The 23,324-nt window shown below is 43.3% G+C and overlaps 1 protein-coding gene across 1 annotated transcript; it reads right to left on the bottom strand.

The window, feature by feature from the left end:
- Positions 1-7,330: 7,330 nt before the first annotated feature.
- ADRA1A (adrenoceptor alpha 1A) lies at positions 7,331-21,137 on the bottom strand. The gene is made up of 2 exons (XM_041424837.1): positions 19,652-21,137; positions 7,331-8,632 (listed from the first exon to the last, which is right to left on the bottom strand). The coding sequence occupies exons 1-2, from the start codon at positions 20,532-20,534 to the stop codon at positions 8,121-8,123; spliced, it is 1,395 nt and encodes a 464-aa protein (XP_041280771.1). The 5' UTR covers positions 20,535-21,137; the 3' UTR covers positions 7,331-8,120.
- Between the last annotated feature and the right edge of the window lie 2,187 nt (positions 21,138-23,324).

Genomic DNA, 23,324 nt, shown 5'->3' with positions numbered 1-23,324 from the left:
AATTAAGCCTGTCTAGACCAGGATGCTTTCCTGGGGAAACCCAGTTTTCTGTGAGCTTAAGCCTGAGGAAGAATACTGAGATGTGAAAGTGCTGTCTCCTGGGTGTCACACAATGGAAAACTCATCACTCAGAAGGGATGCAGCTACAGAAACCCCCACTTTCCATAGCCTTGTCCCGCTCCTCCAGGAAAAGAAAGGAAAATCAGGCTTTGTTGTTGGGAAGGAAGGAAAAATGCAGAGCCACGGGCAAATGTGAGATTAGGGTTGTCCATGGAGAGGAAACAATCAACAAATGAGATATTTAATGAAGCCCTCCAACATCCTCTTCCCTTTGCTTTGAAGGAGTGAAAGAACATGTTAGGAATGTACATCATCAGGTGTATGCTCACAGTCAACAAGTTCAGGGTAGGTTATTCTGTGTGAAAATAAATCTCATACAGAACTCCCCTTTCTAAAATAACCCTTTGGGTCAACTGAGAGATTCCTACTCCTTGCAGGCTATATTTTTGCCCCCAGTTTTTCCAGTCTCAGCTATGCAAATGTCTTCAGACACGGAACAGGGACTCTGGGCTAAGCTTAGATGGGGTCTGGGTTTGCACACAAAGGATAATGTGATGCTGAGTTGCCTTCACTCTGTCTACTTTACCACAGAAATGGTTTCCTAATTGCTGGTAATAGTTTTTTTGAGATTGTGTTGGCATTAATGAGGAATTCTCCAGCTTCATGTTGAGGAGCCAGAGGTAATTCCACAGCAAACTGTTCTGGGGCTCCTTGTGACTGACTGCTCAATATGGATAAGGAATGCTGGATCTGTTTCAATACGTATTTTTAATTGGGTTGAGGGGAAACAGAATCAGCCCTTCATTCTTTTCGTTATGGGCGGCATTAATTTTTTTCCTGGATTTTTTCCCCCCCTTTCTCTATTTTGCCAAAACATGTCAGGAAGAAAATGCCAAACAAAAAGAAAACATACCTAGAAAGCTTCAATCCATCATATACTTGTTCTCCTGAAAACATAACAGAGCACTTCAGTTATAACCAACTGTAAAAGCTAAATGATGGGGTGTAGAAGTGTATTTGGGAATGATCCTCAGCTGAAATCAAATCCCACTCCTCTCTTTTCATGATTTCAACTAAACACTTAGAAATGTTTATGCAGAACTTCTTACCCATCTCCCTGATGCAGATTGTGCAGGTTCTCCTTGCTTTGGGAGATGGATTATTAGATTAAAGGAGCATTTGTAATTGTATCTGGAATCTGTCCCCGATGGAGCTGATCATTATAGTGAGAAACCAAACTAGCAGTGCCACATCGCTGGTAGCCTATCCATGAAGCTGCTCCAAATCCATTTGTTTCATACAAATGATCAGCTGCATTCCCAGGCTAAAACTGGGGAATCTTGGTATTAATGTTGGTATCAGGGAGAAAAAAAAAAAAATCAAGATATTTCCACAGTTACTCTGACATTTCTACAGCTCCTGATCAGGGTCTGGTAATTGTCTGGTAATTCATTATATGAATCAGTAGGTTTAAACAAATCCAGTTTCAACAGAAATTTACTGCAAAAACCTCAACAGCATTAGGCCAATAAGCAGCTGAATGAAAAACTGGGTGTTTACTTGTCCTGTAATTGCCAGCACGGTGTCACTTGTGTTGATAGAAGTGTTTGAATCTCAATAAAACTCCCGGCTGCTTTGACCTTTGCCTGCAGCTAGACTAGCAAAACAAAAGATAAGATTTTTATCTTGCAGGGGCCATTATTATAACTGTCATAGAATTTCTCTTGAGGTCTGAATCTTGATGAAAAACTCTCAGTAGTCCAATAGACTTGAGAGCAGAATCTGTCTGGGAAATGAAGCAGTGCCATCATCACCAGCTGCCCCATGGGTGGGCAAAGTATCAAAGAAATCTGAGGAACCAGAAAGGGGTAAATCAATGGCAAAAAAGCACAAGCAGAATTTGATTAATTCATGTCCTTGCAGTGAAACTAAACAAATACACCAAGATGTTTTATTTTTCTCCCTGACATATGTCAGTTTTTCAAAATCATTGATGGTGTTTTATGAGACTCAGCATTCCTGGGCCAGCTGGGATAAATCACACCCATTGCACAGAAGGAAAGTTTGGGCACTGAAGAAGTGGTGACTTGTGTAAGGTCAAAAATTCACTACCCTGTTAGGAAATAAGAATCCTTATCCAAAATGCCAGAAAATGTGACTCCTTCCTCTCCTCACCTGGCAGGATCCAGCAAGGAAGGGTGACCTGGGATACAAGTAAGGACCTACAGCCACATTACCAAGACTGATGCATATTTTTATTTAAAAAATCTTATTTTATCTGACAGCAAATCTGGTGGTCACAAGGGCATTCTGACACTCCAAATTATTCCTTAGAGTTGCAATGGGTTTTGTGGCCTGTAAGTTCATGAGGGAATTTTTTAGAGCAAGGTCTGTGTCTATTAAAGACCAAATCCTGGTCCTTTGCTGAAGCTCCCAGACTCTACTGCAGCATGAAATTATTCAGGATAAATGCACATTTTAATCCAGAAAGAGAACAGACCTATGGAAGAAGCAGGAGGACAACTAAGGTTTGATTTTGGTTTGTTTTTTCTTCCATTTAAAATTTTCTCCAGAGTTTCCCTGGATGAAATTTCCCAGGTTTTCACTAAAGGCAACCACAGTCAGGGCTTTCAAGGTTCCTGGTGCATCAGCTGTTTTTGAAATCTGTCTTTTCCTTCCCTGTGTCTCAGTTCTCCCTTTATAAATCAGGAAATAATAACTCAGCACTTGTCTTTTCCATTTACATTCTTGGGTGGACAAGGATTGTTCTGCTGGTGTTTGTTTATAAGGAATACAGCAAAATGAGCTGGATTTCATCTCGGACCTGATGTTTTACTGTAAGCAAACTGAAAGAGCAGAGTAAGGACCTGGGGTCCAAATGAAATTGTTTGAAGTTTTTTTAAGAACTTCAACTTTTTACAGTAGAAATATAAGTTTAATTATTTTATTCACTTTGCACCTTGCTCCTACTAAACCCCACTAAGATCAGAAGTATTGGGAAGAATCTCTACCTGATCCTCTATCTGAAATGTTTGTTGAAAGGGAGAAGACAAATCTGTATGAATAATTTGGAGGAAAAAACCAACCAATCAGACTAACAGCTCACATATCCCAAAGTACACATTCCCTCCAATAATTTATTTGTTCACCTTAGCAAGATTTCATATACATTCAGTATTTTGTTCAGGGAAATGACCAGCATGAACTGTTCAAACATGATAAAGCTGGAAAACAGCACATAGAAAATTCAATGACACAAGAATCCCACATTCAGAAAATGAAGTGCCTGTTTCAGGAGAAATCTTTTAAAACCAGCCAAACTTGTACAACATGCAGGCAAAAAACTGCTGCAGGCAGAAGAAAAAAAAACCCAAAACCATTTTTTTGCAACCAAAGACTGGCAAAGCAAAAAAAAAAAAAACAAAAAAAAAAAAAAAAAAACCCCCAAAAAAAAAACAAAAAACAAAAACCACCCAAACAAAAAAACCACAAAAAACCAACCCAAATCAGCTTGTATACAATTCCCACAGTCGTACTGTCAGGAAGAATTGAGTATTCAGTGAAATTCAGGGAGGTTTTCCATCACTGGTAGAGTGGACTTGCTTTGAAAATGGAAATATGCTGAAATGCTAGGCAGGTTTGTGTTTTCCTGCTGCAGAAAACAGTTTACTAGAGCTGAATTTTGGCACCTGATAAAAAATTTGGATTAATGCAAGAAAGTCTCATTCTTTGGATGAGATGTTGAGCTGTAAAATCATGTTTATTTTCACTATTAACATGAGGAGGTTTTTGACTCTGAAAAAGACCTTGATGTTACCATGATGATAAAGGAGAGGCTGTTACTCATCCTGGGTTTGAGCCCAGTGTTGCACTGAGAGAGAAATGTTCATTAAGTGGAGCCTTGAGCCTATTGTGGGACTGACAGATGTGTTATTTCTCACGTGATTGTAGCCGTCCATAGCTCTCCTCCTCAGCAATTCATTTCCCCTTAGCTCACATTTGCTATTTTCTCCTTCTCTGTCAGCATGAGAAATATGCAGTGTGCTCTGCAGAGAAGGAATGACATTTCACTCCAATCCTTGAGACAAATTCTCCATCTCCTCCTGGGAAATCAGAGATTCAATTACATCTGTCAAGCTGGGGGGAAGATGTGTATTTTAAAGCACCACAGGCTACCTCTATAGTGTCTTGTGGTTTTTGTAGCACTGTCATATATGAAATACCTTCACAAATATTTGAGTGTGTGAGAGGTGCACGCAGAAAGCAGATGCTGCTGTGAGAGCAGCTGTCTCATGACCTGTTGGATTTTTTCTGGCAAAGGATAACACTGGTGCAGGTCCCAAATTTGCCTGCAGCTAAGTGCAACACTTTGAATACTAACTGGCTTTTTTCTTTGACTCTGATGTCAGAAGAGATCATCCAGGAAAAATTGGTGCCAACAGACTGTCTCTTTGAGTTCATTTTCAACATTGTCTTGCTTATCCAAACCACATTAAGACAGGAAAGAGGGTCAAGGTATCTCTGGGTAGGATGTGGAGTTAATTACCCAGTATGGATTCAGCCTGGGACAGCTGAAACCTTGCTGGATGAATCACTGAGTTGCTCTGTGCCTCAGTAGCTTTATTTTAAAATGTAGTGCCTAATAAAACCCCAATGAGCCATGAGCAACAGTAGCTCAAGGCCAACAGGCACACCTAGAAATGGGCACTTCCACTTCAGCAAAGCAGTAAGATCTTTTTTAACTGACTTCAATCAGTACAAGTTGTTGCAGCCTGTCAGTTTTGCCTTTCAGAACATTGAAAAAGTCAGGCAGGGAAATTTTTAAAAGAATCTTTGTGAAATCCATTTGCTTACTCCAAGTAGAGAAGAAAGAAATATTCCTGCCTTAATCTTTCTTCTTTTCAGTGCTATGGATTTCCAGTACATTAAGGCCTGGCAAAGGAGAATATTCTTTTACACAACACACAATTTATCCTTGGAGTTGGCAGAGAGAAATAAAGAATATAAAAATGAGAAGACATTTATTTGGATAGTGGGCAGAACTTAAATATTTTGGGTTTGAAAAATCTTGCAAAGTACACGAAGCCTCAAAAACATCAGAGAGTACGTCTGAATTGACTGTGGAAACTGGACTTTCACTACCCTGGGATGAAGAGGGGTCGGTGATCTCCTTCACCTCAGGCTGTGCAAATTAGGATCATCTCTGATGCTCCAGCTCTCAACCCTGTGCAGCAGAGACTGTGCTCCACCCAACATGGAAATCTTGGCTGTCACTCCAAAGAGAAAACCCTGACCCAAGAGGATGGTGGGATGTCAGAGCCATCCCTTGGAGGTTTCAGGCAGGAGAGATCACTGCCAGGTCAGTGTGGATCACTGGATGTGGTTTTGAGGGGAACTCCTGGCACTCCACTGTGCTCACTTTCCATCTGGCCACTCTGCTTTCTGCTCTGTGCTCCGGCAAGGTCTCACAAGACAGAATCCTTATGCTGGGAAGGTTTTACAAGTGATGATTGATGTCCAGCCTCTGGGAAAACCTCTTGTCCTGTTCATGCTTTTAGACAGACAGATACATTCAGCCTCTGTGACTGCAGCTCTTTCACCAGTGCCAAATTCACTTTAAATAACAGGAAAATATGGGCTGCTTGAATCTGCACTCCTTTTTTTTTCTTCTGCTTCCTAGATCTCCTTCTATGGTTTTTGAAACTTTTCAGTCCAAATATCCACCAAAATGACAAATGACAAGTGCCAATGACCCTTCTTGCAACAAGGAAACAGGGCAGTTTTCCTGCAGAAATTCTCTGAGGGAGCCAAACAAATTATGTGTTTGTTGTTGCTGGCAAACCTGGCAGCAGCAGAGGTGTGGCTGGGACCAGGCTCACCTGATGCTGAGGGCTAGGAGCTTTTCAGAGTCATTGGACACAGCGACATTCTTTAGAATCTGTTTGATGACAAAAAAAAAAGGATGAAGATGAGACCAAAACTTCATTATTCCAACCTCTGTCTCTGCCACGCAGGAGAACCGTGCTACATCCATGTCCATCCTGACACTGCCAGCAGTAGGTTGACTTATTTATCTTCAACTTACGGGGTCAGATTATATTGCTGCATCAGAATTGCTCTGGAGTTTAATTAATCCAGTTGTGGAAGCCTCCATGTGTAGCTCCACAATAACTCCTTGCCTGACACTGTGAAACCTCAATAAATCTGAAATTACTGCAGCAACCCTGTGTAAATCTCCCAACTCCAAAGAAGATATGGCAAAAAGGGTCTTATTGGTCATAAAACAAGTATTGGTTGTAGAATAAGACAGGGTTGGGCACCAAGAGTGTGCAGTGAAGACTTTAAATCTTACCAGTCCTGCTCAATTTAAGAAGTGTTTTTTGAAAATGTTTCAAAATTCAGGTTTTGTCCAAATACACGTCCCACGTATCTGAACCCTGTGAGATTGGGAACCTTGACCATGAGTCTCACGTGACTTTCTTATGAGATTTCCAGCTTGTCTCCTTCTGCTCTTGGCTTGAAGCACCATGAGAATATTTTCTTACATAGTATTTCCACACTTTTAGCTTCAAATTCTAGGCCTGAAGAACCTTAAGTGTGAGGTGGATTTCTTATTTGAGCTAAAACTGGGATCATGCAACAGGTTTGTGTTCTGTGAGTGCATAAATAAAAAAGACACAGGAGACAAATCCTCTTGACATTGGGGACTTAATACTGAGCGAGAGATAAATAAGCAACGATTTCTCATGAACACAAGCAAGGTGTTGTTTCAAGACCCTGTCCTGTGATAATGACCCTTATGTTGAGCCGTTTCCCTTTTCAAGGCAGTGGATCTTCAGCACAGCAGCTGACACAGACAAGAGCAGGGGCTAGTGTGCTGTTTCAAGGAGCTGAATTCTTACTTGGCAGGCTCAGGAGGAGTTATGTCAAGAGCGGCTTATTTCTAATATTGTACAGAGAATTCCTCCCACTATTTCTTCCAGATGCTGGCCATCTCATTTATTTATTTATTTGGATTAGCTGTATTAAAATACAACATGCTTCCAAATTCTTTGCTCCCAAATTCCCAAGGGATGGCCCTTTCTCATGGGGATGGACATCCTTAAGCCTTTTAACATGTTTAACTCCCCCTGCTTGGAAGAAGGAGAAAATTTCTGACTCCAGAGTACCAGGATCTCACAGAAAGCTTTGAGCACTTGGTCACTTCCCGACTTGAAGGAGTCGGGAAAAGGAATGCAGCAAAACACTGGGCAGGGAGACAGGAAAGATCTGTAGTTTTTCCAGTGACTGTGGCACTGATCTGGCTATTGAGAACCCAAGCAAAGAATTACTGAGCCTTTCAGCAGGTTCCTGATGGACTCAGAAGATGAAAAACAAAAGGATGAATGCAAATGAGTTCTTTGAGCCTTGTTTGATAAGGACTTACCTAGTTCTGAGTTTTATTAGACCTGCATTGAGGCACAGGGATCACCTGAACAAACCAAGTACACATGCAAATTTTTGTTTGGTGTGGTATGGAGATTAGGGAGGCTGATAAGGACAAAAAGGAAAAGTTCTCCTTGGTCTCTGAAGCTTAGTGGAGTGCAGTCACTTGGATCAAGTTTTCCTTGTCAATGGAGTTGACTGAAATCCACAGGTGAGGTTTGGCTTTATGGGGAGGGGTGGAATCACAAAATGGCTCTGAAGGTGGAGCTGCCACAGAGTGTCAAGGCTGAAATCAGCACAGGGTCTTTGTGGTTCTCACTTTCTCCTCCACTGCCCCTAAATGAGAGCGGTGTGACCTTTAAAGGAGGAGAATAAAGGGATAACGCTTTTAAATGCCAAGGAAACGCCTGGCAGATGCTGGACTCTCAGAATAACATCCACTGAAGCCATGCACTATCTTTGAGGGGCTCCATTCATGCACCCAGCACTCACAGACATCCTTCCTCTAAAGATTTGGCCCTGTTTCACTTGTTCATACCTGGATCCTTTCAACTGTCATGCCTATTCCTACTTCCCCATAAAAAGAGTGACATCCCATGAGGCCCCCAAGCTTCCAACCTGGTGCACCCAGCCGGTTATACATCCTCCCCACTCTCACTCAGGGAGATTGAGTGGATTTTAATGGTCGGCACTTTGCAGTTCTCATGGACGAGACTCCCTGAAGTGCCTGCACAGCAGCATTCCTGCAGGAACCCTTTGCTCTTGGCTTTGGCACCTGTGCAGTCTTTGGAAATGGCATTTTTGGTGGGCACGCCCTGCACGGCGGAGAAGATCTTCCACTCGCAGACCCCGTCTGACTTGGAAATCTTGTAGAAAGTTTCTCCTGATCCCACAGGGATCCGGACCACCCCTTTGCCACTCTCCATGCTCTGGCCTGCAGGATGGTTGAGGTTGAAGCTGGGGGTTTGCTTCATTGCTGGCTGCTTCCTCAGGAGGCACTGAGCTCTCAGGACGTTATGGAACGCTTTCTTGAACTCTTGACTTGAGCATGGATAGATGATGGGGTTGATGCAGCTGTTTAAATAACCCAGCCAAAATGTTATTTTAAAAAGTGTGTCCGGGGGTTTGATTGCAGGAAAGAAAGAGCCTAAAATGGAAAATACGCAGAGTGTTAGGGCAGAGGCAGTGAGGAATTGCAGGTAACCAAAGAAACTAAAACACTGGAAAAAATAAATAGGATTCTGTTCCGTCTTGAAAAAATTATGATTGGAAACACAATTCCTGCAGGAACAAGTGTTTCAGGATCTGTGGTGTGATGCAATTGCATGGATGTTCCATCAGAAATAAGTCAAGAGAGCTATTTTATAATTACAAGAATTATATTCCCATTTACAGCTGAAGAGGCAGCCAGAGGGCTGATTCCAGGGATAGAGGAAAATTTCTTCCTCAGGGACTCCTAATTCAAGATTAATTACCTAAATGACAGCAATATCTTGGAGGTCATCAGAAGGGGCTTCAGATGGCAAGAAAATCCCACCATTTCAGAAGGGTTAGAGAAAAAAGGGGTTAGAGTTGACTGTGTTACAGCTAAAAGTCTTTGAAATTATGAAGTTTTGGGTACTGATATTCCCTGAAACCTTCAGAAAATCTAACTATCCATACCCTGCCTCATGGAATGCATCTAAATTTGAGAGAAATTAAAGGAAAGTTTCCTTCTCATATCAAGGAACACTGGGAAGGTTCTCATAGGCAGCCATGAGATGTGTGTATATATTTTTTAATTTTAATTTTTTAAAAAAATTATTTATATACACACATATTCTGACATGTACTTGCAATGTTACCTTCCAAAGATGATTCAAAGGGCAAGAACTTTCTTTGCTACTTCCTTAGTAAAGAAAATACTTCGACATTTCTTTTTCTATAGAATGATGAGTTATCTGCTGATTTAAAATCTTGCAAATGTTTTTCCTGATGCCAAATCTTTGGTTTTATTAAAAAAAACCAAAAAAATCCCAGAAGCAAAATTGACTTGTTTTGGAATTTATACTCAAATTTATAATTAGCAGGACTTTTAGCACTAACAAATGCTTGTCTTCATGTTTCCCCTGGAAAAACTGTAAGCATGTGGAAAGAAATACTGTGGAAGGTTCAGGCATCGATGCATCCATCATCCTCTGCAGTTTAACCATGTCTGGGAGCAGCTCCTAAGCTTTACAGGGATTGATCTGTTCCCTGGACCTCTCCTGGCCGAGGAAAACTGATAATGCCCTCTGAGGATGTTCTGATTGAAATCTGAGAGCTGCTCAACTGCTCGAACCTTTTTCCTCAGTCTTTGTCAAACAAAGCTGCAGCACTTGCAGCAAATGCTTTCAAGTGGCCACAGCAATTCTTACGGTGGTTTTGCCTATGTGGGAATGCATCAAAATCCTGCCTGGGCCAGAGGCACTCCTGCTGCAGGGTGATTAATAACCTGCTCATCCTGCTGAGCACGGGATCTGCAGGGAAACGTGGAGCGATCTTGTGGTGGCAGCAGCTTCTGCACCCTGAGCAGAACCCATGGCCCAGGGACACTGCTGCCAGGGAGGGGACAGGACACGGGGCAGGGTGAGGAGCCTTGCAGGAGTCTCTGACCTCAGACCAGGTGGTGTGTGTGTGCTACAGCAGCAGAGAAGTGACACCAAGTCAGGATCATCGCAGGATTATTTGGGTTGGGAGGGACCTTAAAACCCATCCAGTGCCACCCCCTGCCATGGGTAAGAACACTATCCACTATCCCAGGGTGCTCCAAGGCCTGTCCAGCCTGGCCTTGGACACTTCCAGAGATCCAGGGGCAGCCACAGCTGCTCTAGGAATTATGTCCCAGCCCCTCTCCACCCTCACAGAGAGAAATTCCTTCCCAATATCCCCTCCACCCCTGCCCTCTGTCAGTTTGCAGCCATTCCCCTTGCCCTGTCCCTCCAGGCCTTGTTCCAAGTCCCTCTCCAGCTCTCTTGGAGCCTCTTTAGGGGCACTAAGCCTTTCCCAAAGCTGTCTCTTCCCCAGGCAGTGCAGAACATGCCACAGGAGCTCTGTCTCTGTACTGGGGCAGCTGAACCTTTGATTACAACCTCAGATATGACATGGGCACAAAGCATGGGTCTCACTGCCTCCGTGGTAGCTTCTGGTTGCTCCAAGCTGGACCAGGTAGAGCAGTTTCATGATTACTTTCAGTGTCAACTAGATTTTAAGACCAAAAAGATTTTGCTAAAGAAAACAAATGCTGTTTTGCAGTGAAGCACAAGCAAGCACACATATTCACAACCTAAATTTTTTCTCAGCAAATTAATGCTTCTCTCCTTTAGTGAAAAACAACTAAATAACATTCTCAAATAACTTTCTGGCTGAAGTCATTGGCAGATGAAAAATAACGAAAGGCTTCTAAATGCCCAAATCATGCTCAATTTTTTTGTTTGTTTCCTCATTTAAATGAGGTGTATCTGCTGCTTTCCCATTTTGTGGTGAGAGAAAAAGTGAACCAAATCCTGGTTTAGGGAATCAGCTGTGTGAGGTCAAGTGTAAAAATGGGTAAACAATAACAATTCCTGTTTGCTGCAACTCCTCGCTCTCTCCAGATGGAATGCAATGGCTGTGCCAAAGTCTGATAAAAATAGAAAACAGCCAGTGTCAGAGTCTGTCCCTTGCTCTTTTTTTGGGGTGGGATCTGCATGTTAATTTATTAATGTAGCCTTTTTTGGTTCATCAGTGGAGACACTCGTTGTTGCCTTGGAATAACACAGTGAAAAAAAATGAAGGAGCTTTAACAGCACAGAGAATTTGCTATCTACAGATCCCACTAAACACTGACTTTCAGATAATCATGGAACGGTTTGGATTGGAAGAGAAATGAAAAGTCTTCTAATTCCAACCCTCTGCCATGGGCAGGGACATCTTCCACTACGCCAGGGTGCTCCAACCTACCCACAGACACTTCCAGGGATGCAGCAGCCACAGCTTCTGTGGGAAATCCATCCCAGGCCCTCACCACCCTCACAGGGAGGAATTTCTTCCCAATATCTAATCCAAGTGCACCCTCCTTCACCTCAAAGCCATTCCCCCCTGTGTTATCAGTGCGTGCCCTGGTAAAAACTCCCCCTCCGGCCTCCCTGTAGGGCGTGTTTGACACTCAGGGGCCACCGAAATCTCTGTCCTTCTATTGCAGCCACACAGTTACCTCTGTAGCTCAGAAATATTCCCTAATCTTTCCTGTTGGCTACCCGAGTATCTAGGAATAGGGGGAAAATATTTTCCAAATCCTTGAGGAATTATGTTCCTCCCCACAGAATCCTAAGAACGTGTCCCTTTCTTGCAAACCTTTAATATTCACTGATGTTGTTGTGATCAGTCTCAGCAGCTGATGGATCTGGTAATGAGCAGGAGGCATTTTCAAACCTGGTAACAAAGTAGTTTGTTCAGTACTGAGCCCTCGGAATGGACAGCTCAGGTCAGATGAACTCAAAGGAGAAATAAAACAAAGATTTTGTGGTTTTGTTTTGTTTTGTTTTTTTTGTTTTTTTTTTTTTTTTTTAACAATGACCATAATTAATAATGAGATTAAACAAGAGTAGTGAACTATCTCTTTTTTAGGGTGTGTGGTACACGTTCCCTACAGAGCAGTAAGCACAGGGAAAGCAGGTGGAGCTGGGATGAGCATTTCCATTCAATCCTTGGCCATTTGGTGACTGCCAGTTCATGTCAGTTAAAGTTTGGACACCTGGACACCACCAACCAGGGCTGAGAAAGCAGAATTTTTGCACCTAATTCTCAGAGCAAATTTTTCCAGTCCTCTCACTCCAGACCAGGTAGAATCACAGGTGCCATCCAGGTGTCCTATAGGAGAGTTGGGCGGTGAACAGCAGCTAATATATTAAGTTTTCACCCTTGAAATTAATTCTCTATGCTGTTCACTGGCCTTAATATCTTCTTTTGCACACTGTCAGGAATTAAGTTGTAAGTCGTAGCAAACCTGATTAAAGTTTAAAGGCATCACCTTATGCTGTCCCCCTGCAGTCTGTGCTGGAGGAACAGTAAAAAAAGCTTCAAGTGGTCTTTTAATGCATTTTGAATCATGGATTGGGTAAATGACACTGCAATTCCTGCTTTGTTTTCCAAAGGTTGAGGAGACTCAAGTGTCAGTAGCACAATACAATTGCTTTTTGTAAAAGTAAATAAAATAAAATGTACTGTGAGCCTCCCGAGATCTTTTGCCATTATGTATTTCACCACTCTTCTCTGGAAATATCAGGATTGCATTTTCTTCCCGCATCTTTTATTTTCCTGCTTGTCAGCTGGAAGTTTCTTCCGCTCTGAGAGGTAAGTTTGCCACATCCCTCCTGGTGAGTAAGTGCTAATTCATTCTCAAAACTGTAATTTGACTTTGTCATTTGTCATAAGAGCTGCCTGATTATGGGTTGTTTAAAAACCAGCCCTGATGTCATGCTTCATTTCACTGATGGACAGCAGAGAGGGTTTTGGAACCTGCCAGACTGTAAAAACATGTGTTATTTACTCTGCATCATCAGTGCCAGCACCATAGGAATCAGATCACATATATTTGTGTGACCCATGAACCCTCTGGGGTGTTAAAAACCATCTCAGCTACAAACCCATCTCAGCTACAAACCCATGTCTGCTACAAACCCATCTCTGCTACAAATCCATCTCTACTACAAATCCATCTCTACTACAAATCCATCTCTACTACAAATCCATCTCTGCTACTGAATCTTGCAGCTCTGTATAGGTTTTCTGCTTTTTCCCCCTCTTTTTATTTTGTGTAGCTTAAATATGGTGACTGAGGCAGACCACAGAGGTCAGGTGGGGGTGATGCTGCTTCAGTGTATGGGGGAGATCAGGGTTGTGTCCATAGAGAATCCCAGAATGGTTTGGGTTGGAAAGGACCTTAAATCCTACCCAGAGCCACCCCCTGCCATGGCAGGTACACCTTCCACTATCCCAGGGTGCTCCAAGCCCTGTCCATCCTGGCCTTTGGGCACTGCCAGGGATCTGGGGAAGCCACAGCTTCTCTGGGAATTCCCTCCCAGACCCTCCCCACCCTCCCAGGGAACAATTCCAATATCCCATCTAACCCTACCCTCTGGCACTGGGAAGCCATTTCCGCTTGTTTTGTAATTCCCTTGTCCCAAGTCCCTCTCCAGCTCTTGAAGCCCCTTCAGGCTGGGAACAGGAAGAGTGCTCTGGTTACACGAAACACAGCTCAAAACTCAGGTCCTGGGATCTGCCTTGAATCAGTCAGTCCAGAGGGCAGCAGCTCTTCCAGAGCCATATAGACCCAGAGGATGAAGCACAGAGGAGCAATGATATTCCAAAGGAAGTTAACTGTGTACCACAGCCTCCCTAATCTCTCATGGCTCTACAAACATTGATAAACATGCTACATTTTGTGTTTCCAAGCCCAGAGTTATAGCTAAACTTTATTCCCTAAGACAAGTGTTCTATACTGCATCTCAGGTCATGATCCAATCCACCCTCTGGAGAGTGTATTTATAAAAATAACTATATATAAGTATATATAAGACACACACACACACACACACACACACACACACACACACACACACACACATATATGTTGCGCAGACATTGAAAGCTGCCCCCTGTACACACATGACCTCTCCTGTATGCTCTCATTGTTCCCTTATGGGAAGTATTTTTTATGGAATAAAAAATAGTATCAAGGACCCGTTGGACAGTAGGAAATGATCCTGGACTCTGCACAATCCAATTAACAAAACCAGTGCAGAAAAAGCAGTGATGTGAGGAAGTCTTGCACTTTCCAGCTGTGCCTCCCCAGGGCCTGGAATATTGTGGCTATTCCTGAGGGAAAAAGAGAGGGACTTTGTTCTTGGCTGTTGCTGATGCATAATAAACAGACATAGAAGGAGGAGTGAGTTTGTTTTCCCTCCCAAACCCCTGAATTCAGCTCTCTGCAGCACCATGAGGGTGTCTGGGCACAGGTGAGAGGTGAAAAGGTCAGGCAGCAGGAATGGGTCAGTCTGGGAACACTGCACTGATGACTTGGATTATTTCAGACCTAATTTATGCTCTGTTTCATATTGTACCCACTTAGGATGGATGATATTTCTGGGAAATGTCTCAGCAAGCAACTATTTCCAGATTTGCTGTGGGCAGCTGCAGATTTAGAAAGCTGATAAAAAACCATGGGAAGGTAAACTGAGGTTTTGTTACCCGTGTGAACCCAAACAATCACATTGTTTCACAAATCAATGTAATTGTCACTCCAATTCCAGTTCCCAAGCTCTTACTGCAGTGGAATGGGTCTGGATCCCATTGCTGACATTTTGGAGATATTTGATATTTGCCCTGAAGCCCTCACTCTTGAAGTAATTCACTTAATATAAAATAATAATTTTCCTTTAAATATTAAAAAAAAAAAAACAACCAAAAAATAGTTTGAGAAGCTGGGTCAGTCTCAGGCTGCCTCATGAGTTTGTTGTCTGTCATGATTTTGGAATCCTTGGAGTAAGAAACAAGAAATTATCTCCTTCAGCAAGAGCCAAGTACCTCTCCCATTATCCAAATTGCAGACAAATCCTGACATTTGCTCAGTGGGGTGGGAGGATCACTCACCACGGCCTTTCCATCACTCCCCAACCCTGAACTGTGCTGTGGCATTTGAGAGCGAGTGAAAAATGACACTCCTGCTTCCTTTACTCTGGGGACTTGAAGGTGGTGGCTGCATGACAAGGGATATTCTGAGACAGGGACGAGGCTCCTGTGACAGGTGACACACACGGGAGAGCCACGGGAGTGGCTCTCAAAGCAGAGCACAGCTAATCGACCCTCCCTACTTTGTTTTTAGTATAAATGGTTTTTAATATTGATTCCTCCCCTCCTTTGCTGTGTTTTCAGTCACTGGGACACATTTCAGGATTTGGGAATGGTGGAGAAATGTTAGCCCAGGGATGTCCATGGGATCTTTGTCATTAGCTGAATTATCAGCCCAGAGCAACAGTGCCTTTCCAGTCTGTGATTATGAAAAATGCCCCTTGTGATCAGCAAAAAAAAACTAAAAAAACCCTTGCCATGGAAATGTCATGTCTGTTTATCTTCATGGTTCAAATTCTCCCCACTCAATGGTTTAACTCACACACACACACTTGTGCTCCGTGACTCAAGGAGGGCAAGCATCCTTCCTCTCCCTGAGCTGGTATCCAGAGAAAGAGCTGGGGCTTTATTCTGGGGTTTTCGTCCACTTTTATATCTTTTTTTTTTTCTCTCTCACTGAGAGAACACTGAAATATTAATGTGAGGAGTCTGTGTTGATGTGTGTTGCTACTCTGAGCCTTGTGACCCTCTGAGAGGTCATGTTGTGTCAACAGCAGAGACAGAAAAATGCACTTTATTTTTCTGGTTTATATGTAATGAAAGTAGAGTGGTTCTCTTTGGCTCCATTAAAAAAAATTACCACAAAATAGTAAATAGAAACCATCTGCAGACAGGATTAGAGGATTCCCTTGACAGTGTTTGTGTCAGTTCACAAGACTAATTTACTCCTAGACCACAAACAGAGACACCCTCCAGCAGATCCTCTTTTTTGCTTTCTTAATCACAAGAATGATTGACAAATGCTAAAGCCCTTCCTCTCCCTTGCACAGTTTAGGATTTTTTCCCCTGTGGCCTCCTAGCTCAGACTTCCCCTTCTTATTTCTTCCAGCTTTGGAAAGCAACACCTACAAGTTGATCCACAGAAAACAGACCACAAGCAAAGCTCTGGAAACTTGTTCTCTTCTGAGAATTTGTTAAGATTATTAGACCCAGGCCAGGACCGTTTTTGCAACACCCCCAACCCTTTCTTCCATCAGTTCTGTGCATGTTTCACCTCAAAACAACCTCCAAGCACTGTCTTCTATTTTGCTGAAAGGAAACCTTTTGAAGAATTCCCAGAACAACATATAAATGTCTTCCAGTTACAGGACAAGGTCTGTTCTATCACTTGTAACATGAAAACTTTCCATCACTTTCATTGATTTTTGGGCTCTTCCAGCTCTGAGTCTTTCTACATCTGTCTATCTATCTACATATATCCTATATCCCTTTCTAGAAATTGCAAGAGGAGAACAAAAAGCCAAAAATGCAGGTTGTGATTGGGAATGCCAGAGCCCAACAAGCCCTGATTGTCCAGATGAAGCCACATCTGAGCCTCTCCCCACAAACCCCCTGCCCCGTGGCCCAGGAGCTGCTGATAAGCTCAGGCTGTTCTCCGTAACCCTCTCTGAGAGATGCAGACAGCCTCAAAGCTGCTTTTTCCTGTCTCTGTTTTGTTATTTTGTGTTTGTCTGGTGGTCACTGAACTGTCAGTTGAAGCTGTCACTGATGTCAGCTCTGCTTGGTTCTGCTTACAGTAATGAAAGCCTGACTTCTACCAGTGGAAACCAAAGCTCTGATAACCTTGTGTGTTACAGAAGTTTTGAAAAGCAAATATAGGCCTCACTTATTTTCCTGCAACAGGATTATCATTTCCTGTTTTTTTTCCACAAACTTCAAGCTAAGTGAGAAGAAGATGTGTTGGATTATTGGGCTGAAGGATTTTGCTCAGAACCTTTGGAATGAAACTTAATCCAAGATACTAAGAGAAAAAAACCTTCCTTACACAGACTGCAACCGGTACCTTTACACTCCAGTTTCAATTAAAATAATTTCTTATATCAGGGATACTCCAGTTGTTTCTCCAGTTATTTTCAGTAGAATCAGCCAACATGGATATTGTGCCTTTCTTTATATCCTTCCACCCGTCTTGCTCTTCCCATACCTACACCTCAAAGGCTTCCACCCTGCTTTGTGATACACTTCCGTAAACCTAGCGTTTCTTGCTTGGATGCAGCTCTTGGCTGGCAGAGTGGATGTCAATGGATGTGGAAATTTTGAAGGTGCTGTAGATCACAGTGAAATTAATCTAGGTTTGGGGAAGTTGTGCTGCATGGAATGATGAGCACAATTGTCTGAAGTGGTTTCTGTAGCAGTTTAAGAATGTCTGTTTTGTGGGCAATCTGCATTGGGAGTGGTCTGGCTGATGGAATCATGGAATTATAGGCTTTTAGGTTGGAAAAGATCTCTTGGATCATTGAGTCCAGCCGTCCAAATCCACCTATAAACAATGTCCTTGCATGGCACCTCCACATCAGTCAAATCCCTCCAGAACTGGTTGATGGGACCATGTTTTGGTCTGTCCCATGGCCACAAAGCTACAGAGCTGGTCAAGTTCTGGTTGCCCAGCCATGTATGCTATGAGCCTCCACCAGGATTTCAACAAGGAGGATTTTATACATCTGGAAACTCAGACCCTGACAGGACCCCAAGACCCTGTCAGGATCACTTCCCTTCCCTATCCCAACTGGGCCTGGCTTCAGGCCTGAAAGTGGTTGTGATTTTTTGGAAAGTGCCCTGCATCAAGATGAGTCCTTGGCTTTTTTGAGGACTTTTTTTAGTGCCACTCGTCTGTTTAATCAGTTTTTTGTCCTTAAACAAAAGCAGCAAATAGGTTTTGAAAGCCCTATAATATATGCTTTAAAAAGGCCCAGTAACTTCCCAAAAAAAGGGAAAAAAACCCTCCAGAGTTTCCTTACAAGGGATCAAAGGAGGATACATAGCCATTCTGGAGCCCAGAAGATTTCTTAAATCCAAAGCAAATTAATTAACAACAGCTCTGTGTGGGCAATCACATTTGCAGATGAAAAGTGTGTTTAATGCATTCTCTCAAACCCTTTTTGAGTATGTTTCAGTCATCTTGGCAAGCAGCATTCCAACGTGCTGACATCCTGGCCAGCATGAGCCAGGCCATGGAGGGCTTCTCCTTAGGAAACAGTTCCAATACAGCACTTCCCAGTATTGACCAAGTGGAAAAAATTCTGAATTTGGGTTTTTTTTTACATTAGCAACAAGTTTTTGTGTGTCTTGATAAATCTTGGTAAAGCCAGTAGAGAGAGGTTAATTGAAAAAGAACAGTTATTTATTAAAGTTTTAAAAAATAGAATTAAAAAAAAAAAAAAGGAAAATAAAATCCCCAAATCTTTCTTTTCATGTTTAGGTAAGGCTGTTTTACCTTTTCTGTCTTGTCCATATTGTTGTCTTACTAACTAAAGCTTCCATAAAATCTTACTTTATTTTTCCTGTACAGCATAAGCCCTTTCCATAAAAAAAGCCCTGAAATTGAGCAAGTCACAGATTTTAGATTCCATTTTTGAAAAACCTAATATTTAATGGCGGAGCCCAACTCAGTGTGATGAGCCATGTTTCTCACCCTCAGCTATAGGTATGGAGTTAGTATTCTGCTTTTCCATCCTGCAACTGCATCAAAGGTAACTGAGCAAAGTTTAATTAAAATTCTAATTACTTCTTTATATTCCAGCAAAGCAGAACAAATCCCCAGCTTTGCTCCTCTTTGGAATGACAACTGGAGAATAAATATTCACCTACAGCATGGTGGCTGAGCCATTGTTTGGCCAGTGGGCTCAGTGGGTTCTCAGAAAAGCTGCAATCCAGAGCAGTATAAAATTTGTTGAAAGGACCCTCACTGCTGTCTCCTGACTGGCCATATGAAAAATTGCATTAAAAGATTAACTTAGTTTGGAGTTATGGTATCTCACAGGATGAATTTCCTGATAGGAAGCAGATATTTTTTTCCTTGGAGTGGGAATCATCAATGCTGAGCACTCCAGGAGATCTGTGAACAGCTACTTCAACCCTGAATGTATTTATATTATGACCTTTCACATGTTTAAGTTGCCTGGCTGCAAACATAAACACACAAACCCCTAAAGATCCTGCTCCTATAGCAGAGATGGTCACAAATATCTGCTCTAGTTCACGAAAGAAAATTTTATATGTGGAAAAGGTACAAGATTTCTTCCCTGGTTTTCAGAATTTTGTTTCTCCTCACCAGAGACCAGATTTGGTCTAATTTAAGACTCGCATTTTTTTCACGGTGCCTGCTTTGTGGTGGTGAGTGTTCTGCTTTTTTGACAGCTTTGCAGTACAAAATAGTTCCCTCAGAGCTTTTCTGATTGGCATTACCACACCCAGCCACAAGCACAACCCTCCCTGCCCAGAAGGTGCTGGAAGACACACAGGGGTTAGCTCTACTTACCAAGAGGCATTACTACAAAAAATGGGAGCCAGCAGAGAACGAAGCATCCCACAACTATTCCCAGGGTCTTGGCAGCTTTCTTTTCCCTGGAGAACTTGAGCAGGCGCACAGAGAAGTGGTGCTTGCTCTTGGGGTTGGGTGCAGATCCGCTTGCACCATGTATGTTTTTGCGGTGGATGCGGAGGGTCACCTCCTCGGAATAGGATTTCTCTGTTTTCAGCCCAGAGGTCAGCCCTTTGTTTTCCCTTTTGGCCACCACATAGACCCGGCAGTACATCACCAGGATGATGATCAAGGGGAGGTAGAAGGAGCCCAGCGCTGAGAACAAGACGTAGCCAGGCTCCTCGGTGATCTGGCAGATAGTCTCATCCTCTGGGGCTGGCTCCTTCCAGCCAAAAAGGGGCCCAATAGAGATGACCAGGGACAGTGCCCAGACACACAGCAGGGCCAGGAGGCCCCTCCTCTCTGTCACTATGCTGGGGTACCTCAGTGGGTAGCTAACCCCGATGTATCGGTCAATGGAGATGATGCAGAGGCTCATGATGGAAGCAGTGCAGCAAAGCACATCAACAGCTGCCCAGATGTTGCAGAAGATCCTCCCAAAGACCCAGTAACCCAAAATCTCCATGGTAGCTGAGAAGGGCAGGACGGTAGAAGTCAGGAGAAGGTCAGCTACAGCCAGGTTGATGATGTAATAGTGGGTGACACTCTGGAGGTGTCTGTGGCAGGCTACGGACAGGATAACCAGGATATTACCTAAAACCCCAAAAACAATCAGCCCCCCTAGAATAACACCCAGTAAGATGGCCTTGGAAATGTTCACAGGCTCCACAGAGTGGGTGCAGTTGGAGCACTCGGAGGAGTTCCCAGGGAGGAAAGCCATGGCTGGTAATGTCCATGTGAGGCTGCTGAACTTCACCCCCTTTCCAGGCAGGAACAGTGACAAGATCAGGAAGGTCCTATAGGCAACATTTGCTTAGCCTTGCTGGGGAAAAGAGTTTTGAAGAATGTTTTAGAACTGCAGCACCGGCAGCAATGAGAAAGATCCAGAAACATATTAGAAAACCTACCCTTGCTCCTAAGCTTTCACCAGAACAACATGGTTGATACTCACAAGTTCCTAGTCAAATTTAACTCATTCTGCATTTTCTTTGGCGTGCACAAGTGGGGCTACAAAAACCTGAGGCTGTTTGTCCCACTTTCCAGGGCTATGTGATGAGAAATACTGGAGCTGCAGGTTAAAATAAATTCTGTCTTTTGGGGAAGGTTCTGTATTTAAGGAAAATTAATATTCCAAAGGGTCTCCAATTTAGCTTCTCCTGAGAGGAAATCACTGATGCTTTTAATTGCCTGGTGTTAGTCCTGATTCTGCCTTAAAAATGGCTTAGAAACCTGACTGGGTGGAGGTTGCTGCTGTGTCTGCTCAGCAATTTTGTTTGAGATAGCCATCACTCCCCATCCAGGGTTTAGGCTGTCAGTCAGAGCTTTCCATATGTGGAGCACTCATCAGTCGAGGTCCTGGGCTGCAAATTAAAGCTCATATACATCATCTCCTGGCTTGCTCTGAGGGGAAGAGTGGAGTTTGCCGTGCGCATAGGGCCATGCTCTCGTGCTGTCTGCAGATCCTCACCCCCCTGGAGAAGACAAAAACAGGAACAATGCGATTCCCAGAAGCCACACTCGCTGCTAGGGTTCCCATATATGAATAGAGCAGGAGGCTATTTTAGGGTGCTTTCCTCAGGCTGGCTCCAGCCAGTGGAACCAACCTTTTCCAGCCCAGCACTGTTTAACAGCAATTGAGAGATCCAAGTGGGTTTTCCTGCCTGAATTTTCCCTTCTTTATGGGGCTAGGCATCAATCCTAATTATTAGCTCACCTGTAGAGACCAGTTCTAGGAAAGACAGAAGCCTGCAGGACTTACAATTCAGGACTATACAGACTGCGCAGCAGATTTAGAAGCCCAAAATTTAATCTCAGGTTTCTTTATTAAGTGAGACTTTTCCCCTCTAAAATGTTAGTCCAGCTGAGCTGCCAATTTTGAAAATCTATAAGGAAAAGCGACTCCAAAGCCAAGCAGAAGACGTTGCAAGGAGCAAGCCTCCTAGTGAGTGACACAACATTTCAGGGTATCTGGAAGCCAAGCTCAGCCTTTGCTGACTAAATATGGAGAAAAGGTACCTCAGATGGAAAAGTGAGGATTAGCCTGGGAACCGAGACCTGGGGGGCACAGAGAGGAGAGCTGCAAGTGGGAGCTGCAAAACCTTTCCCAACATCTCCATATGGATATAGAATTTCCATCCCAAATATTAATCAGAGGTGAAAAACCACCACTAAGACTGTGGCTGTAAAACCCCAGATGAGGAAGGACTCTCTTAAGCGTCCTTTGGGATGAGTCCCTCAGATCGCACTTTAAGCAGTAACAACTGTCCCATTTCCAAACCGTCACACTGAACTTTCCTGCAGGAAAAAGCATTTCAAACCCTGAAGCCCCAAAATTCCCAGTTCACAGGCAGGGAGGAGGGGGGAAGGGGGAGATGGATAGGTATCACACGGTGGGTATTTTACTTCAGTACACTAAAATGAAATTAGATCTTATTTTCTTTCCCACCAGATGGAACAAGTTGAGGAATAATCCCAGGGAAGAACAGGACAGATTATCTAAGCGCATACATGAAAAGTGAGTGTTGCATCGAGCATCTCTGAGGATTATAATTGTGATCATTATCAAATAATGCTCAGCCTGTGGAGATAGCTGATGCTGGGAAGAGCAGACCCCAAGCTGCTGTGTCTGCCCCACACCCACCTCTTCAGTCTTCAGAAGGCAGCACAGCTCCTGTGAGCATCTGGGAAGGAGATTCTCAGCACAGCAGGCTCCTCTTTCATGCAGGGATGGGGCTCCGTGCCTGGAAATCCTCTGCTTTGCTCCCTTTATTGCCCCACTGGTAGTTCAGCGGCTGGCGGTGGGGCTGATTCCCTGTATCCCGCGGCTGTGAGGGGCTGGCTCCAGGCTCCCTGGAGGGATCCGTGCCCCGTTCCGAGCTCAGCTCCACACTGCCAAGGAGCAGCAGGAACTTTGCTGCTCTGCTATGTAGCAGAGCAGTAGTCTTACCATTACCGTAATTCAATGCCACTCCCGTATTGCCCAGAAAGAAAGAGCACTCTCTAGTGTGGTTTTAAATCTTTTCTTTTCTTTTCTTTTCTTTTCTTTTCTTTTCTTTTCTTTTCTTTTCTTTTCTTTTCTTTTTCTTCTCTTCTCTTTTCTTCTCTTTTCTCTTCTCTTTTCTCTTCTCTTTTCTTCTTTTTTTTTTTTTTTCTTCCACTCAAACTCCTGCAGAGACCAGAGAGTGGAAGGCAGATAACAAAACTCCTGTTCATGAGTTAACACAAAATTTCTGGGATCTAAAAAGAGAATTTCCTGCAGGACAAACAGAACAAGGAGATGAAGGCAGGACAAACTGCCTGGTGATTCTGCATGGAGGGACAAGGCACAACTGACTGGAGAGGGGGGTTTAAGGAGGAAATTCCTCCAGCAGAAGGTGCTGTTGAAGGGAGGTTGAATTTCACATGGCTTTTAGTTACAGTTAAAAAAAAAATATTGTCCAAAGTCCCCAATGAAGAACAGATACAAAAGTGATGTCCTGAAGTGAAGGGGACACAGAGTGGGATTTCGTAC

The sequence above is a fragment of the Onychostruthus taczanowskii genome, unplaced genomic scaffold (assembly GCF_017590055.1).
Source record: "Onychostruthus taczanowskii isolate IOZ18803 unplaced genomic scaffold, ASM1759005v1 scaffold84, whole genome shotgun sequence".
In the NCBI taxonomy this organism is placed as follows: Eukaryota; Metazoa; Chordata; class Aves; order Passeriformes; family Passeridae; genus Onychostruthus; species Onychostruthus taczanowskii.
This window is presented reverse-complemented; position numbering and strand designations above follow the sequence as displayed.

What these genes read in the sequence shown, in the direction of transcription:
- ADRA1A (XM_041424837.1), bottom strand. Translation starts at nt 20,534, where the DNA reads ATGGCTTTCCTCCCTGGGAACTCCTCCGAGTGCTCCAACTGCACCCAC. An exon ending in TTTTGTAGTAATGCCTCTTG is followed by an intron (nt 8,633 to 19,651) that starts GTAAGTAGAGCT and finishes TTTCCATTTTAG; the next exon opens with GCTCTTTCTTTCCTGCAATC.